General features: G+C 36.4%; 1 protein-coding gene across 1 annotated transcript in view; it reads left to right on the top strand.

Moving 5' to 3' along the window:
• Window positions 1-18140, top strand: part of PALS1 (protein associated with LIN7 1, MAGUK p55 family member) — a 55772-nt gene extending 37632 nt beyond the window's left edge. The window contains exons 4-14 of the mRNA XM_086613733.1: window positions 4939-5016; window positions 5761-5907; window positions 6510-6671; window positions 9851-9928; window positions 10816-10999; window positions 12075-12146; window positions 12607-12678; window positions 13411-13578; window positions 14323-14525; window positions 15450-15560; window positions 17422-18140. Of these exons, the coding sequence (XP_086469859.1) occupies window positions 4939-5016; window positions 5761-5907; window positions 6510-6671; window positions 9851-9928; window positions 10816-10999; window positions 12075-12146; window positions 12607-12678; window positions 13411-13578; window positions 14323-14525; window positions 15450-15560; window positions 17422-17598 (1452 nt within the window). The 3' untranslated portion in view covers window positions 17599-18140. The remainder of the gene's footprint in view (window positions 1-4938; window positions 5017-5760; window positions 5908-6509; window positions 6672-9850; window positions 9929-10815; window positions 11000-12074; window positions 12147-12606; window positions 12679-13410; window positions 13579-14322; window positions 14526-15449; window positions 15561-17421) is intronic.
• The last annotated feature ends 1426 nt before the right edge of the window (window positions 18141-19566 follow it).

The following is a 19566-nucleotide window of genomic DNA, read 5'->3' as shown; positions in this document are numbered from 1 at the left end:
CCCAGTGAACCAAACTTACCTGTTCAAAACTGGCTCAGGTACACCATTCGGTTTACCTGAGCCAGTATATAGCCGTTCTCCAGTTGCTCAAAGGCACGTTACTGCAATTTCAGTACGGCAGCAAGTTTGTTTTGGTTTTGTTTTTTTGAATATCTAGTTTTCTTTCTGCTTGAACCAGGTTTTTTTTCAACAGCTCTTTCCACGCTCCTTCCTGTTTCTAGACTTTAACCTTGTAAGTCAAGGAAAACAGCATTGTAGCAAGCTTGAAGTTCTTTTGCAGAAGAAATTACTGATTCTTGCAGGACATCATTTAAATGTTATCTAAAGGTGCAGTGTGCTGATTAAACTGCAGCTCAGGATTTTCCTGTTTAGATTTGTCAGTAAGACTGTGCCAAAACCAGACAGGAGTATTTTACATATGAGCTTCCTCCTGGCTTATTCATTAGCCTGTAGGCTTCTTCGATGTTTGCAAGCCTGAAGGAACCTTTTCAGTTAACTTCTGTTTATAAACTACTTCCTCAAACACCTATTTTACACAAACCTAGTTTGGGATTTCATTCAGATACAAAGCTAGAGTTTTTGAATCTTCATTTATGATACAGAATGTTATAGATTTTCCTCTTAAGCAAGCTGGTTTTTCCCCTTCGTGGATATTATATCCTTTTATTTGCTGCTTAATAGAAGGTTCCAAGAAGAAAATATGACTAGGAAAACTCTGAAGTCTGTTTTTGAACTTTCATATTTCTCTCCATCTTACCCTTACCTACTGCTCACCTTCCCAACACATTCTGCTCTTTTTTTTCAGGTGATTTGGTAAATCTTAAAATCAGAAGGTGATGCAAAGCCAGTTTTCTGTCTTAGCGATCTAAGAAGAAGGTTAAACATAAAGAAAATATTTCTTTAAAATTTTTAAACCAATAAAACTTTGTTATCACCCAGGAGACTATTACATAAAGGCAAACATATCACTACACTCGTTTTGATTCATCTCCCATCCCTGTCTTGTCCTGCCTTGGAATTCCTGAAAAGTCAATATATTGCACATGTTTGTTCCCATTTTCAGAGGTAATCTAGTTTCTCGGTGATTCAGCTTCTGGTGTATTTAAGTGACTTGTATTTTGCAATATGTTAAATAGCATCCTGAAATGATTGAGCTGGAAAGTCAGGATAAATATTTCTGTGACTGACAGAAGTTTCTCACGAGGAACACCTTGAGGCCCTCATTCACATCATTCTGTACTTCCTAGTCTTGCCTGAATAGAAGATCTTATGTTTGTTTTTCAGATCCTTTATTCCTTTTGGAAAGGCTTCTTATTTGTTATGGTAGCAGTACAGGAGGAAATTATTTCTACTTTAGGAGAAGTTGGTTTTGGTTTTATTTTGGTTTTGCCCTGACAAAGTGACTTATCTTGCATGCCCAGGTTTTTTTCTTGTACTATGATTTTTGGTTGTGTCTTTTGCTTTTTCCATCCCTAGACATAGGCATGGGAAGCTCCCCCAGAAAGCAATTTGTTTACTTACTTCAGGGTGTTTTTGAAAAGACATTTGGAAAAGCCCGGATTTAAGATACTGATAACATCTTGATGATAAAAGGCACTAGACATTACAAGAAAAAAAATAGCAGACGCATGCATAACATTAATTCTAAATGGCAGGTAATGTGCATATTTTAGTGCACAGGTCATCAGTGACAGTATAACTCTGAAACTGTTTTGGAGTGCATGTCCTAATTTAAAGCTACAGACAGGTTTTGTTTGAGGCTTTATGACGTGCAAGAGAACCAGTTCTAGAGCTCTGTACCTCTGTAGTTCTAACAGAAGACAGTTTGCAACATAGTTTCATATTGCAACATGAAACATCCTCCCTTTAAAAAAAAAAAAAGGTAAATTAATTAAACTACATGTTTGGAAGTGTATTTGGAGGGGAATTATCATTTGCTACACTGAACTTAATTAAAAAAAAATCTGTTTTCATTTACTCTTTAATTGATGGTTTGCTTTTATAAGACATACTGTGTTTGAACAGTGTGTTGTGAATGATTCTAAATTTTTTAATCTTTAACAATACATGAGAATGGAATGGTACATTTTTATTTTCTAGTCCTCTTTAGGAAATTCTTAAAATTAGTAGTACATTTGTACAGCTAACACTTCCCTCTAATTCTGATAAGCAGGCACCAACAACTCAAAGCTTTTTCCTTTTTTTTAAAAGAAGCTTTAATTGAATTAAAAAGGTGGAATGAAGCACTTGAGCTCAAGGAATTTATTTTAGACAGCTAGTCTGCATGTAATGTGGTGTACTCCAAGTCTTAAATAAAAATAGCCAGTAAACATCAAGTGTAATTAAATTGATTTTAAATCCATTTAAACTTGACCAAGATGGGGGCAAGGATTATGGCAACATAGTCTGAATCTTGACCTTGTAAGAATATTTGATGCAGCATTCAACACAGTTTGTAATTTTTGGCCTGTAACAGCACAAATCAAATACCTTAAAGATGTTCTTGCTATTAAATGTACTTAATAGGCTCAATTTATATAAGCTATGTCTCTAAAGGTTTTGGGCTTGCTACTGTTCACTTCAGCAAGTTCAGGCAATTAAATTATATCAGTACTTTTGAGAGGATGCACTGGAAGCTTGTGTCTTCTGGTGTAAGTGCAGTAGAATGTGTATGTATATTCTCTCTGACAGCCCTGCTCACCTGAGAGTAAACAACAACAGGATTTTGCAGATGTGGTTAAATTCTGAATGTCCAGTATCACTCCAGCGTGTGCCTCCAAACTGTGGTGTGTATAATGAAACCACATTGATAACTTTTGAGGGGCTGCTTGAGCTACAGTTAACATAATTAACAACAAAAACTAGGCCAGAGATTTATGAAAATATTATTATTGCCACATATTTAGTGTGGATTGCCTATGCTATCTGTAGTGTGTCACTTCTGGAATGACAGCTTACATTCAAATTTGTTCGTCTGATAAAACTATGGGATTCATTACCATGATTTACAAAGGCATCTGACATGCAGCAATACTGGTGTAATAAGCGGTATATATAGCAGCCTGAAGCTTTCCTAGTGCTTCATTAAATAAACAAATAGTAAGTGTATTTTCCTCCTAAAAGGTGAGGGAGGAACCATTAAAGTTTTGAATAATTAAATTACTCAAAACAGAAATTCAACTGGAATGAAGGATGTTCACCATACACAGAATGACTGGTTGGGCCTGGTTGCTTTCTTTTCACCTGTCAAATCCCCAACTTCTGACCTTGCATTCAAGTGGTTTTTTGCTGGCAGGACTTCTAAGTTGCTTTCTAAGTAAGTTTTCCTGTAAAAAGATCATAAAGATTGGATAAATAACACTTTAAAGCTTCTTGTAGCTTCAAGAAAGGAACTGAAAGTTTTTTATAGAAGAATCTCTTCTTTCAACATGGAGCAAAATTTGTTAGTGAAATATATCTTTTACAGTGTTCTGTCTGCTATATGGCACCCCAAAATTCAGGCTAAGCCAGCGATAATAGCTTCCTGGTCAATTCAGAAATATGACTGAAGTCAGGCCTCTGTGAAGCTGAATGCTTTCTGTTCTCTACGGTTTTAAAGAAATAAATTTTTTAAAAAAATAGTTCAAATCTGGCTTCTTGTTTGACTATTCTATGCTATAGTAGGTTTGTTCACCATTAGGCATGTTCTAGGGATGTCAGAAGGAAGGCTTTTGGAGGTTGTGCCAGGTTTATTGCTAAGTGCAAGTTGTTCCATGTGACAGTATTGGTTGGCAATGTAAGATGTTGCTCCATGGGAACAGTTCATCTAGTGGCTTTGCTGAAATTTAAAATTATTCTTACTGTTTTCAGTACTGTCATCTGGTAGCATCCAAGAGACCTGTTAGCACTTCTGTAGGTAATTACTCCTAGGATAGAGGCTCTTCAGACCTTTAGATGTTGTTAGATCACACAAGAAGCTTAATTATTTTCACTTTGGAACTTGTGGTTTCTTGATTCTCTGATCTTTCATTACCTCATCCTTAAGAGTAAAAAGCTCTTGAAAAAAATGTTTTCTATCCCACCAAAAGCTGCTGCTCTGATATGCGTAATCTACTTTTGATGTCTCTGGATTCATTTGGACTCGCGTGCCTTCAGTCAGATTAGGCCAGAGGATAATGGCTATGGAAAGCATCTTCAGCCTCACCTTTTGGATAAGAGGGACATCTCTACTTGCTTTCTCTATAAGCATACCAATATCTGTAAGAGATGATGGCAAGGCACGTTTGGTAGCTGTATGACAAGGCAAAACTTTGGCAACTGAAGCTACTTGAGCAAAAACTGTCCTTGTGTTAATATGGATTATTTTGAAACTACCCAAAGAAACTTGGTGTTCTGCGACCTTTTGAAGTTTTGACTCATACACTTTCTGAGGCAGGGGCTCCAGGATGCATTGCAAAACATATCTTGGAATCTTTGATCTTGCTGGTGGTGATAACAGTTTGGGTAAAAATAAACCATCTGCTTTTAAGGCAAAGGGAGGTTAGTCAGGTTAATGAGAAATGAGTCCGTTTTAAAAGACCCAGCATATTCACGTAACAGACTTCATTGAGACTGATTTCACTATCGTATTCCTTTCTAGAGTTTAATTTTTGTGTGTGTCTTTGTGGTAGCTGAGCTCACTGCCAGTCTCTGGTATTGACAAATCTATGTGATGCACTGGATACCAGTTTAGATTTGGTAATTGTTGAGGCAACATATGCTGGAGTACTCCTGTGATCTCATTGCATGTTTTCCCAGTGTTTACCAGATTAAGTTCAGTCAGTTAGTGTAACAACTACATGTATTTACTTTATTTTCAGTAAAATGAATAATTGCAACTAGGGGTTTGTGCTTGAGTAGAGGAGGGAGGATTGATAAATCATTGGGTAGATTGAGTTTTACTACTTGATTTCTTTTTAGGTACAGAGTGTTTTGAAACCCAGTCACCATAAGGATGGGCAGGAGCTTAATGCTTTGCTGAATGCCCCTCACATGCAGGTAAAACAAAATGAAACTTGTAGTCTAATGGATGTATTTCTTGATATTGCTTTCACTATAACTTGGGTTTTTTTTGCAAATGTCTTGTGCGGACTTGGGCAAGTTTATTCTTCAACTCTGGGCAGATCTTTTAATATTTTTCTGTGGTGAGAAGTTTCCAACTTTTAGCAACCAATGGGAACTTGTAATCTAGTGTAGTGCATGATCGTGTGCAGCCCTTGCTACATTCTACATATATTGTAGGGTAATTTGCACACAAACAATGTAGCAGTAGATCAATACAGTCAGAGCAACACATGAGCTGCTTTGCTTATCTGTTTTTTTCTTTGACAACTGCTTTATGCTTAACATAGGGTGCACAAAGGGAATTTTTGTCCTGTGATGATGATGTAAATCCATGAGTAGTTTTCCCTGCAGTAACTCCTTATGTCTGTGTCCTCAGTCACATACATAGTAAACCAGTCTGATTTTTTTTTTTCTTAGAAAGGAGAACCTGTAAGTACAGTCACAATTGTGTGTTCAGAATTGCTTTTTTATTATTTTCCAATATGAAAAGAAAGCTTTGGCAAGTGGTAGATGCTACATAGCTGTGATAAATGATTTTTTTAATTGCTCAAGTCAATTTGCAATATTCTGTAACCTGCAAAGACTACTCAAATTGCAGAATTTCATTGAACTGTACTATTTTGTATACATACAAAGCATGAAATTTTCTGTAATTGAGCTGATTCTGTTTAATACTAGGCACTTTTACTGGCTCATGATAAGGTTGCAGAACAAGAAATGCAACCAGAGCCTGTGACAGATGAAAAAATTTATGAGAATGTTGGCGTATATGGAGGGGAGACGGTTAAAATAGTTCGCATTGAGAAAGCCCGGGATATTCCATTGGTAAGTACTGGTACTCCCTCAGTTATATGTAAAAGTAGTAAGCTTTTTTTTAATCCTTTGCAGATTGCTGTAAAAATTTGGAATTTGAACATGGAGGTGATGTTTAACTTGTAAATACTCTCCTTCCCTCCAAAATGAGAAATGGTCGTAGACAGTAATCTCACGTGTATCCTCATATAACAGTAGCTGTATTACCACTTAAAATTTGTACAACTTCTGTCAGCTTGGGTTTGGACAGGACTTCTTGACAGAAATCACTATCCCAAGCTTTGCTGCAGAAGAGCTCACAGCCTTGTGCCAACCACATATTTTTCTTTTTTTTTTTTTTTTAGGAACTCTCATCTTCTATTTTGCATCTTTCAAATAAGTGTTTCCTTAGGAATACATTTAAAAAAACCCCCATGAGTCTTATTGTGTGAAACAAATCAATTCTTCAATCTTTAGCGCAACTTGAAGAAATAAAATTATGGTTTTTTTAAACTGGAGCATTGGGTGTATGCACTCTTTTTCAATGTAGTTTCTCTGCTGGCTTGGAGTGTATACAATAGATGGCTTTGAGTTTCATATATATAATAAATTCAGAATGTGTTGCTGCTACACAGGGTGCTACTGTTCGCAATGAAATGGATTCTGTTATCATTAGTCGAATAGTGAAAGGAGGTGCCGCAGAGAAGAGTGGGCTGTTACATGAAGGAGACGAAGTTCTGGAAATTAATGGCATTGAGATTCGTGGAAAAGATGTTAATGAAGTTTTTGACTTGTTGGTGAGTTGGACACTTATTGTTTTCCCTGCAAAAAATGCTCATTTTACAAGACTGAAGCCTGTTGGCTCTGCTTGTCGTTTGTACTCATATTTAGTGTCAGCTTAAAAGTATTTTCATTCTGATAGCTAGCATTTATGTGTAGAGAGCCATTTCAAGTTTTATTTCTGATGCATAGTGCAATATTAATAACAGCAGTTATCTGCAAAAACGAAGCCTACAAACTTGAAAGAGTCAAGCTATCATCTTGAGACTTGCTTTAAATGATTTCTAAGAAAAACTTCGTTTAGCTCTGAAAAGCCATGATTTTCCTCTGTCTCTGGTTGAGTCTGCAGTTAATAAATGTGTGATTGTGGTAGTGTCTGGCTGGGATGGAGGTAATTTTCTTCATAGCAGCTTATATGGTGCTGTGTTTTAGGCTGGTTTTAGACTGAAACAGTGTTGATAATGCATCCACGTTTCAGCTGTTGCTGAACAGTGTTTGCACAGTGTCAAGGCCTTCTCTGTTTCTCACTCTGTCCCCTGCCCTCAAGTAGGCTGGGGGTGAGCAAGAGGTTGGGAGGGGCCGCGTCTGGGACAGCTGACCTGGATTGACCACGGTGATATATCGTGCCATATAACATCATGCTGAATGATAAAAACCGGGTGGTGAGTGATTGCCTTTGCATCACTTGTTGGGTTGGGTTTTTTCCCCTTCACTTATTAAACTCTCTTTGCCTCGACCCGTAAGCTTTTCTTGCTTTTAGTCTTCTGATTCTCTCCCCCATCCTACTGGGGAAAGGGAGTGAGTAAGGAGCTGGTGGGTGCTTAGTTGCTATCCGGACTTAAGCCACCACAAACTGTATCATGTGGGACCTTCACATGACTAGACTTCTTACTCTTTCCCTCCTGATAAAAACCTTTTTGTCTAGCAGTTTTCTAGTGTAGACTTTTTTCCTGTTTATTACACTTTTACCATTCATGACAAAATTATACCCAGTTCAAAAGCAGCGAGTCAAAACAACAGGCAAGAAATTGATCAGCAACTACTAAATGCAAAGGTACTCTCTCTCGAAGGCCCTGTGAGGTAGAATGTCAAAAGCTGGGAATTACCAGTATTTTCTGTTGCCCAATATTGCTCTTTTCTCATGATGTTTGCTGGCACCTATGGTTGATCAGTGTCCAAGATGGAACAGCTGGAACCTGCCTATGAATCCTTGGTCTGATTGCAGCAGGCAAGACCATTCTGTGAAAGTGAAAACAGATAAAAATGGCAATTTTTTTAATAGTTAATTTATAACTTTGATACAAAACATTGGCAGTATCCACTAGACACTAGCACTTATTTAGGAGGGTCTTTGGGAAAAAAAGAAAGATAAATATGTTTAGTAAATCTTTGAATTACTTAGTAGATCTATACTCTATAGATGAATCAAAATCAGGACAAAGACCTGGATTCTGCTGTAGAATCATTGTTGGGAAGAATAGGCAGCAATATTCATAGATGAAGTTATCTTATGCTACAGTAAGACTGTGGTTTTTAATGGACAATTTCTACCTTTAGTTGGATTTTTTCTGAAATTTGCTGTTAGAATGTTTCCGCGTGGTATGAGGTCAAGTGGAGGGAAGTAGACACAGAAATATGGGGGGTTTATTTTTTTTAAAGCCATTTAAAAAGATTCTTATGGTTATTTGAAAAGCCTTCAATCTCCCTGTGTGTTTTGGATCAGAGATATCTGAGGTTCTCCATGCTATGTAATTGTCTCCGTTGCCATCTGTTTTTTGGTTGGTGGTTTTTTTGGTTTTGTTTTTGCTTTTTTTTTTAAAGCCATATCTAGCTAAGTCCTTCCTATGCTGAAAAGAGTTTTGTAGATGCTTGACAGATAATTCAACTCTGGTAGTTTTGTTCTCTGCAGAGAGCTTGTTCTGCTCTTGGGCAGCTCCTGCAACCTAGAGTTACAGAACAAAAGATTTAATACCACAATACATTGACATAACAGCAAATTACTTGCTGAAAAAAAAAAAAAAAACAACCAAAAAAACCCCCACACCTATGTGGTTTTTAACATATATTTTTAAAAATCATTGATTTAAAGTAACATTTTTAATTCCTTATATGTTGTCTTTTTATTTTTGTAATGTGAAAGTGAAGCTTTAAAATGCTGTAGTCCCCAAAAAATACTTAAAACAAGCACAGGAGAAGGAAATTACTTTCCTTCTTAATTTTACCTCGGCACTTGCTACTCAAATGATAATAAACTGTGCGTGAGTTTAGACAAGACTATTCCCATGATCGCTGTGAAATTCTATGCATTCCTTGTGGACTATGAATGCTGACTGAAAATCATGGCTTTTCCTTTCCTGAAGCCTGATCACGTTGTGCTCAGCTGCGTTTATTTTATTTAAGCCTTAGATCTGAATTGTTTAAGATACCTGCGTTCGCTTTGGTTTTATACAGCATAAATTGTTGTGTTATGGTTCATGGAATGATGCACAGGAAGTGAGGCGCATGTTGACCTTGTCATGGGTTGCCACTTGCATTTTATCTAGATATTCTTTATGCAAACACACTCTGTATACAGAAGTATGAAAACAAATAAGAATTCTTTAAAGCCAGGACATTTATTATGTGCTACTTTCTTAGTAGGAGTGACTGCAATATTGATATTAAGTGCTTTACAGATGCAGTATTTGAGTGTGTTAAATTTTTTAACAGCGTTTTGTATACTTTAATAATCTTAACAGCATTAAAATTGTAATAGAAGTGTTTAGATTTGCAAACACTGTTCCACTTTAATATTTTTATAAAATTGCTTATCTTTTATATATTTTTTCTTCCCAGCGTAGATGCACTTGTTGGTATTTTTGAACAGAACAAGACAATATTATTCTCTGTTTCTCCTAAGTCGCTGCTTGACAAAATAGCAGCTGCTCCATTTCAAATAAAATAGTTTATGTATAATCAAGAATGCTAGGCTTTTAAAATCTGAATATCAACATTTGGCTTTCTAGCCTGTCACTGAATCACTGCATCTGTATCTGAACTATATGTTTTAAACCAGTTAAGGGCTAGATGATGTGTTGTTAGGAACTGCCTTTTATGAGCGTTTTTGAAGCATTTTCTGAAATATGTTATTTATTAAAATTCTTAGCCTTAAGCTATATTTTGATACTATATATGAAGAGTCTATTTTTTGTCTCAGGCCGACATGCATGGTACTCTGACCTTTGTATTGATCCCCAGTCAGCAGAGCAAGCCACCTCCTGCGAAGGAGACAGTTGTAAGTAGCTCTACAGAAGTTCTTGAGCTTGGTGCTACTTAGCTTGTTTTACCAATAATGTGCAGTTCTGTAGGTCATTTACACTGTGGAACAAAACCAAAGCTTGATTATTTAAGTTGATTTAATTGTTACCAGGCTAGCACCTGAATTAACTGTTGAAAATGATTGATGGTGTTAAGCTGAAACTCTTAGTGTGATTTTGACTCAGTTTCTCAAATAGTAAGAAGTTATAAAAGTGGAACTGCCTGTGGTTCTGAAATTCTATTTTGAAATTCCCAATTTCTCTATCTTTTTATGTATGCATATATAAAAAAAAATGATTGAAGGAACTTGCAAATACACTTTGGGAGGAAAAGTTTGTGTACTGGAAACTTTGTTCGTTATCTTTTTAGATAACATACCTTTCTTGCCACAGCTTTAACAGCTGAACAAAAACATTCTATGATTAATGGCTGGTGACAAAGTAAAGTATTTTACAAGTGAAACTTTACCTGAAGCCCAGCAAATGGGTTTCAGTCTGTGTATTTAGTATGTATTTTAAACAAATCAGAATATCTCTGATACTTTTTGAATGCAGAGAACTTAAATCGGTAGTTCAGGGGTTTTTGCCTCCTGAAACAGTGAAGAAATTGCATAGACCTTAGAATTAACAAGAGTTAAATTCAAGCCTTCACCTCTAACCTAGCACAAATGTATCTTTTCCGTTGCTAACCTAGGGTAATGATTCCATTCCAGTATCTCCTGTGTGTCCCGGGTGAAGCTTCCATTTTATAGAGTCTTTGAGTTTTTGTATATCAGAGTTCCACTGCAATCGCAGGAAGATAGGGTGTAATTCTTCAGAAGTCACAGGTGTTATTTCTTCTGTTTTTACATTTGATCTCCCACAGATACATGTGAAAGCACATTTTGACTATGATCCCTCTGATGACCCTTACGTCCCCTGCCGAGAGTTAGGCCTATCTTTTCAAAAAGGAGATATACTCCACGTGATCAGCCAAGAAGATCCAAACTGGTGGCAGGCTTACAGAGATGGAGATGAAGATAATCAGCCATTGGCAGGCCTTATCCCTGGTAAATAAAGCTCTAGAAAAAAGTTGACAGCTAGTTGTTCCCATAGCCACAGGAGCAATATTCTGATTTTCAAAGACTCGTACACCCTTAAATATCCATTGCCTGAAATATCTGTGGCCTTGAACCTTTTGCAACAGAGCCTGCAGTTGGTTATGCAATTCACTTAAAAGATTGACCTTTTAGAGACACCTACATGTTTAGATGTTAAATGCAGAGTAAAGTTACAGCTTCCATGGCAGTTCACCTCTTGAGCTGCTTTCCTCTTCCTTTTCTACTCCACCTTGGAGACTGTGGATTCATAGTTCCCTCTGCTGGCTACGGCAGAAACATGGGACTTCAGCCTACTTGTTCTCCAGAGAGGAGATCAGCTGTCAGATTTCTTACTATGTCAAGTAGCGTATTTGAAAAATGTGTCTTTTTTGTGGTAGCTTTTCTGCCTATTTTCACTTAGCAAGGAGCTTCAGTTACTTGTAAGTCATGCTTCCTTTCTAACTTTTGGGGACCTTTGAGTAATACAGTTTTCAGACATTGAAGTCAGTATATAATTTTTGCATTGGAATATGTATTGCACTCTAGTCCGTTAAAGGTCTGATCTGTTAAACACAGTGAACAAAAAGACTTTTCAAAATCCATGGAATATCACAGTTACTTTACGCCATTTGAGTAAGTTGAGAGGAACACTGATTTAATTATAGGCTAATCTTTTTCAAGCTGAAGTTCAAAAGATTTAGTGTAAATAGAACATGTTTAACATGCAAAAATAATTAGCAAAACATATCATCATAGTGGGGAATATAGTCTTTCCAGTAGTTTTGGTTTACCAAGCAAAACTATCCAGAACAGTACAAATGCTCTGCAAGACTGTCTTGATGAATATATTTTCAAAGCAATAAACCAGCTTCTCAGCAATTTTAATTTCTCTTCTTAAATTTCTCTTATGTCTATTCTACTAGAGCCTTCAGAGATTTAAAACCTTAGGAAAAAAGTAAAATTAGTAAGTCATTACAAAAAAAAAAGTATGGGAAATGGTTTCTAAACATTAACTGCTTTTGTACTTTTTTTTTAATGCATTAAGGAAAAAGTTTTCAGCAACAAAGAGAAGCAATGAAGCAAACCATAGAAGAAGATAAGGAGCCAGAAAAATCAGGTTAGGTATATGCTTTCCAAGGGAAAAAAACCCTAACTCTTAGAGGTGCTAATTAGTGATATCTAGAACCTTGTCATTGTAGGGTTGCAGAAAATTCTTCTATTTTTTTAACACAGGTGGGATAACTCTTAGAAATTCTTAAAGTAAATAGAGATCTGAATTTAGCACTTTGTTGTATAAATGACATGTTTTTCCATAACTTATGTGCAATGTAATTGGGATGAGGGAGAGGAATTTGCAAAACCCCTTTTTTCTTAAAGAATTTTATGTCCCATGACTCAGTTGAAGCCCTTAGCATGCAACATTTGCTTAATACGCCAAATGGTTGCAATGAAATGAAGAATGTTATGCCCTTTCAAAGCTGCAGAATAAATTTCCCACTTTAAAGATCCAGATAGTAAGTGGGATAAGAAACTTTTTACTCTGAGTATTTGATTGTGATTATTTTTATTTTGATTAGGAAAACTCTGGTGTGCAAAGAAAAACAAAAAGAAGCGGAAAAAGGTTTTATACAATGCAAATAAAAATGATGGTAAGCAACATCTTTTGCACAGCACGTGCACTTACAAGCAATTGTAAAAGCTTCTACAAACAGCCTTGTGAAAAGAATGCTGAAATTCAGGATATGATATTAGAAATACTGCCTGATGATGTTCTGTGTGGGAGCTGTGGTATGGTTTGTAATAGCATTTAGTGAAAGATGTAAAAGAGGTGGCAGGATTTGTAGGCTCATTGAGTGTCTTTAACATTAAAGACCAGATGGTGGGGTGAACAAACAGGTAGCTTTTTAGGCATGAAAGCACTCATGATTTTACAATGATGAACCAGTGTATTATGGTTTTGTAATATCATCTCACTCTGTGTAATTAGGTTTAGTAAATGAAAACTTTCTCCATAGAGAGTTTGTAGGCTACTTATACTATATTCTTCAAAAGTACTTTGGGACTGGAGTGATGATTTTTGTTGTTGTTGGGCATAAAGTGTTATATTCTTGTACTAGAAACTTGTTCCTTAGCAAGAAAGTTGTTTCCTGAGTTTATGCTACTACTTATATCAGTAGTAAGTGGAAACATGTTTTCTTTCTCCGAAAAAGAGAGAATCATCTTACTGGGCAAGTGATGATCTCTGGGGTTCTGCTGCTTTGGTGACTTGCATTTACATGCTGGGCAGAGTCAGGAGCTGCCTGAAACTTGATACTGCATGACAGGCAATACATGCAACTAGCAGTAAAGTATGTTGTGACTCCTATTATTTCTCTCTCAAGATTATGACAATGAGGAAATTTTGACCTACGAGGAAATGTCATTGTATCATCAGCCAGCAAATAGGAAACGGCCTATTGTTCTGATCGGCCCACAGAACTGTGGCCAAAACGAATTGCGGCAGAGGCTTATGAATAACGAAGTGGATCGCTTTGCCTCTGCGGTTCCCCGTAAGTTTGACTGGCATGTATGATTGCTTATTCCAGACATTGTCTGCAGACAAATCCTCTTGTGTTGAACATAGTCATTTGGGGGTTTTGAGCAGGATATAGTCAACTCCTGGATAAAGGACAAGGAAAGTTCATCTTTTTGTGGCAAAAAGTAGCTTTGGTAAGTCAATGCAAATCCAGTGTCCCAACATGGTGTTACAGAGGTATTATAAGACATACATGTATTTATTTGAATAAAATTGGAATGAGTTAGAGAAGTTTAAAAAAGAAACTGGTACATTGGTCAAACAATTTTTAACCTACATATCTTACATAAATTTATGTTTAGTTGGCTTTAGTGCCTTCCCAAACCACTTACATTTCAGTGAATTTTATATTTTTAATGTCTAATGTACCCTATAGTAGGTTTACAAACAGCTTAGTAATATTACTTGTTATAAATAACTAATAGCTGTTTTCATATCCAGAATGCAGCTGCACGGGTGAAGCTATGCCTTTCCTAGTTAACTGGGGTTTTTTTCTTCTAGATGATATAAACCAGAACTCTAAATGTGCGTTCAGCCTTTGGCAATTTTATCTGTCTAGATGTATTTATTGTAGAAAATAAAATACTTGTATTTCTTGGGCATTTCACATGCGTTTTTTTTTCTTGGTTAGCAATATCCCTCGTAAGAGAAATACTTCTCTTCCTCGGTTCTACAGGTGTATCACTGTCTCAATTTCTTTTGTCACTCTTGTTTGTAGATACTACTCGGAGCAGGCGAGAGACTGAAGTAGCAGGCAGGGATTACCATTTCATATCCCGACAGGCATTTGAGAGTGACATAGCTGCAGGGAAGTTCATCGAATATGGAGAGTTTGAAAAGAACCTCTATGGTACTAGCATAGACTCTGTGCGGCAAGTGATCAACTCTGGCAAGATATGCCTTTTAAACCTTCATACCCAGGTATGGTAAAGCTGTTGCCTGTCATGTTTTAATTTGGTTTATATAGATTGAGTGTGCTTTCGTGGTCCGTTTTCATATTTATTCCAAGTTTTGTTTCAGTGGTGTTCAGTTGATTCTATTTAGTGTGTTATGAATAGAACCTTCTTATTCCTTGTTCAAAAATATCCACATCATCTTTATTTGTGCTAAAGGTAAAAGGAGCCTTGGTTTCCAGATGCTTAAAGCTGGTGAGAACTATCTGAACTGAAAAATTATTTAAAATAAGATTTGTATCTCTCAGCCTTCTGATAACTCTGTAAGCTCTGATTATGGAGATAGAAGAGACAAACTACGCATACAACCTTGTGGAAAAAACAAACTACATCTTGGTTCTTTTTATTTCCTGTCTCTTAATATAAATGTAACCTACTCCCCCCAAAAAATGCTAATCATACAGTAGTAGTGCATCTGATACCTTGTATTTTAATCTGCAAAACACAAAAGGTTAAACTGTAGTATTTGAACTATAGTATTTAAAGACTTTTCTCTGTTAAAAACTGATATAATTCCTTAGCATTGTAAGGAAACATACTTCGGTGTAGGTGACCTTTTTTTTTATGGTTTTGGACACCAGAAGACATGTTTCTTCAGTTTAGTTATGAAGAATATTCTTGAACAAACGTAAATGTTCAGGTTCCATGAAGCTGAAGAATGTTGGAATATCAATTTTGTGTTGAGTTTTGCATTGAATATGTATTTTGTTTTGACTGAACCCTGAGTGGTAATGGCAATACTGTCATGGTTAATTATACTGCTGTTAATATATTGTACAGTTGTCATTGTGTTTGAAGAGTATATTATAAATTATAGCCTGTGATTAACGCATTAGTAAATGCCTTTTTCATGGGTGGAACTGTTAAATATTTAATAATTCTATTTCTCCAGTCACTGAAGACACTACGTAATTCTGACTTGAAGCCGTATATTATATTTGTTGCACCTCCTTCACAAGAGAGATTACGTGCTTTATTGGCCAAAGAAGGGAAAAACCCAAAGGTAATGTGTCTAACACTTCTCTGGCACCATGCTGCTTTTTATTTACAGATCTGGAATGCTTTTAGTAAAAAAATTCTTATACTCTTTCTTTGAAATTGTGAGATGGTAATGGTACTGACTATACATGGGAAGCAGTGTAGTTGAGGTCTGTGTGCTCCAGGTTAGTAAGCAGACCGTACTAAGGGAAGGGCTCAGGATGCTTTCACCTGCCTGAGTGTGAGAGGTATGAGGCAAGGGAATCCACTGCTAATTCAGTAATCCTGAGGCACAATGTCTCAGTTGGGGTCCTTGCATTTTGGTTCAAAAATATGACCCTTTATTTCAAAACTGTGGAAAACTCCACTTTGTCTCCAAGTAAACATGAGAGTAATTATTATTGTTTTTCTTTTGAGAACTTATCTGCCACTGGAAAAGCACTTGCTTGAAAATGTATTCCAAAACTCTTCAGTTGAAGTTATTTTTATCCTTGATCCTGTGGGATCACTTTTCATTTTTCAATCAGAGTTATGTCAAGATCTCAGCTTATCCAGATCATTTAAATGAGAAGTTAGTTCTGCAGAATGGAATCGAAACCCGTAGATTAAACCAGGATGTCTGAAAGCTCAGAAAAGGTCCTTATCAGCTTGTGAGATGCAAAGTGTTTATTGCTAGGATAATGAAATATGTTGATCTTCCACTTTTAACTGAAATCTACCCTACAGTGACATGCAGAAGCACTTTGCCACGATAGTATTTTCACAGTACTAATTTAATGTAATACTGTTCATACTGAGGAAGAACAGTCTTCCCAGCATAACTCGAAGGGACTCCTGATATGGCTGTTGGTCAGGAATTGGACCGCACTGTGTTCTGTGCCTGTGTTGTTTTGATCTTTTTTGATGCAAGGGTGATGTATGCCTGGATGTAAGATCTAAAAGTCTCTTAAAAGTCCAAGCCTTGAAACAAAGGGATTTTTTTTTTCTTTCTTGCATGTATGCCTGTATGTGGCTTTGATTTTTCTTAAGTGTCTGTAACGCCTAGAAGAAAAATCTTGAAGGCCTGAAGTCTCTTTTGAAAATATCCTCTTTAGAAAATTATCCTAAAAATTATACCTGAATATTCCTTTATATAATACAAAAATAATCTGCAGAAGACAAAATCAAACACACTTTTAGAATCTAAGTGTAAAAAAAATTCTGAGGTAAACCAAACCATTTCTACTTCTTCCTTTGCATCATTTATCTACATCTGCAATATTCTTGCTTTTGATGTATTCCCTTTCAGCTCCCAAATTGCGTTTTCCTTTTTTTCTGCAATGTCATTTACCTGAAGCTATGGTGATTCAATCAACTTAAATGTTTAGCTCTCGCTGTGGTTCTCATTGCTGTTTATTGGTGAAAATATTTCAATGATGGCTGTGGCCTTTGGCTGGCTGATGTTTGCTGTGCTACATCTTCGGCAGAATGTTGTCTTGTTCTACACCATTCAGGCTTTCTCTCATACTGTCTCTGCCATCTCCAGTCTTTCTCAGAAGGGTAAGGGGCTTAGCAACCTAACTTATTTCTCAGAAGCATGCTTTAAGAGCCTCAGTAAGATGAACGTTATAAAATGAGCAGTGCTAGATCTTCTTCATTTACTTCAGTCCAGGACAGTTATTTACTGTTTGGCACTTAGGGCCAGTCAGAAGGGATTGTCTTGAGTGCCCTTAGCTTTCAAATAAGTATCATGGTTCAATGCTATTGTAAGCTTTTCAATAGCTGATAGCAATATCATGAAAATTTGTGTAGAAGGCTTTTCTGTGTCAAATTGTTACCTTTCCCTACTCTGTTGTTGTGGGAGAGAGGCTTATGCACACACACTAACTCTGCGGTTTTGGTTGCAGCCAGAAGAGCTGAGAGAAATCATAGAGAAGACGAGGGAGATGGAACAGAACAACGGCCACTACTTTGATACTGCAGTTGTGAATTCTGATCTTGATAAGGCATATCAAGAGTTACTTCGGTTAATAAACAAACTTGACACAGAACCCCAGTGGGTGCCCTCTACCTGGCTACGATGAGAGAGCAATTCCAAAGGATAAATGGACTTCAATCTAGTAATCTTTCCAAGGAGATCGTGTGTAGGTCTGCCCGATTCTAGTGTAAATGCGTGTGAGCTCTAGACTCCAGTGGCTGCATCCTTTGCCAGTGAAATTGCGTATTGTTGAAAAAAATACGCTAATCAGCTTGTGAACTGATTTAACTGATCTAAAGATTGTCCGAGTTTTCTTTGTCTGTGGTCTTGAAATGGACCTTGTCAGTACTAAATTCTAAAGCTTTAGATAGATTTTTTTTCTAGCAACTACTTTTATACATAAATCCACCTTTTTTACCTAGAATCACCTTTATGAAATCAAAGATTTTAAGTGTGTGTGTATATATATACAGTCCATGCTGTCACATAGTTATAAATATGAATGTTATTTAACACTTAACTTAATGACTTTGTGCAACATGATGGTAGTTCAGGAGTATAGTTCTACAGATCATTGGGCAGAGAAATAATCTACACATGAAAAACGTTAATATTGAGAAATCTCTTCTGTTCAGGAATACACAGAATGAAGATAGTCTGGAGCTGCCCTGTGAGGTTTAAGTTACTATTTTAATTCTCAAACATTCCACTTTCTAATAGCACTGTAATTGGAAAATGTGTATAATGTAAATATTTCAATCCTTGTGTCTTTTTAGTCAGACCTTTTAAATCAGATTTGACTGCACATTAATTTTAGGTCCAATCAAAGGTGAATATTATATTGATCTTTTAGATGTGATATTTTTATGGAATTTTCTTTAAAACATATTGACTGACTGGAGTCACTGTTTTCCACAGATCTGTAGAGATCTTTAGGAAGGCAGAGGTTATATTTTTGTGAAAAATACATAGTTGTAAGACATGCTGCTTAAAAGTCAACTTAAGTTCTCATGTTTTATAACAGAATACTGACTAAAATAGACTGATGTGGTGAACATTGGAAGATAGTGCGGGTTTTTAATCTCTGCGAATGGTTCATCTTGTGGCTGTTGGTCTAACGGATAACTAACTGGAATTAAAATAGCTGAATGTAGCTAACTTTTATAAATGAGCATTGTAATTCGCTAGCCAACATATTGTCCTGCATTTGCTTAGTACTGCAGTGAAAGTATGCGTAAAACACTGGTAACTGACTGAGAAGTCACAAGAAAGGGGAATATTTGTAATTGTTAAACAAAAAACTTGAAACAAGTGAACAAAAGGCAAGGTCTGTCTGTATTCTACTATGTTCCGCAAAGCAAATGAGAAGATCTCTGCAACCTCAAATCATTCTGAGCTGTGAAGGTTTAACTACTAAGGCTGTGCATCTGCAGTAGGGGCTGTTCTATCACTGAGGCTAACTTAATGGTAGTATCTTGGCTGTTTTGGCTTTGGGTAGCACAAGGAACCTTGACTGTGAATATCCCTTAATTTTAGCCATAGTGTGTCTTTGTTCCTACAGGTAAAACACTGGAGTTACGTCAATGTGTAGTTCACTCCTGTCTAATTTTGAAGGATGAAAAAGTAGTTTATTTTCCTCAATTCTGTCTTGCATATATTCTTTCTTCAGATGTTAATGGAACAAGTTCACACCCATAGTTAAACAGGGAGCTCGAAGTATACAGCAGATACAAAGATACGTCAGATAACTTTCCTAGTTACTGAGCTAACGTTCAGTACATTTTTGTATTGAAAAATGGAAGTATAGAGTGCATTCCTGTCTTGTTAGAAAGCAAAATTATTTGCTGGTTTAATTCGTATTTAGGGCTGAAAGCAATTAAGCAATTAGTGGGGATAAGTAATGACCCTTCATTAAGAAAAGGAGTTGGAAACTTTAATATCTTTAGTTCAATTCAGTGTTAGAAATAATAATGTGCTAGCTGTTGGCCTAAGGGCTGGATATTCAAAATAACGCTTTTTGCCTCACATTGCAGGCACGTTCTCGGTTTAGTCCGTAGTTTGTCAACTACAAAGT

The sequence above is a fragment of the Tauraco erythrolophus genome, chromosome 6 (genome assembly GCF_009769465.1).
Source record: "Tauraco erythrolophus isolate bTauEry1 chromosome 6, bTauEry1.pri, whole genome shotgun sequence".
NCBI classification, from domain to species: domain Eukaryota; kingdom Metazoa; phylum Chordata; class Aves; order Musophagiformes; family Musophagidae; genus Tauraco; species Tauraco erythrolophus.
This window is presented reverse-complemented; position numbering and strand designations above follow the sequence as displayed.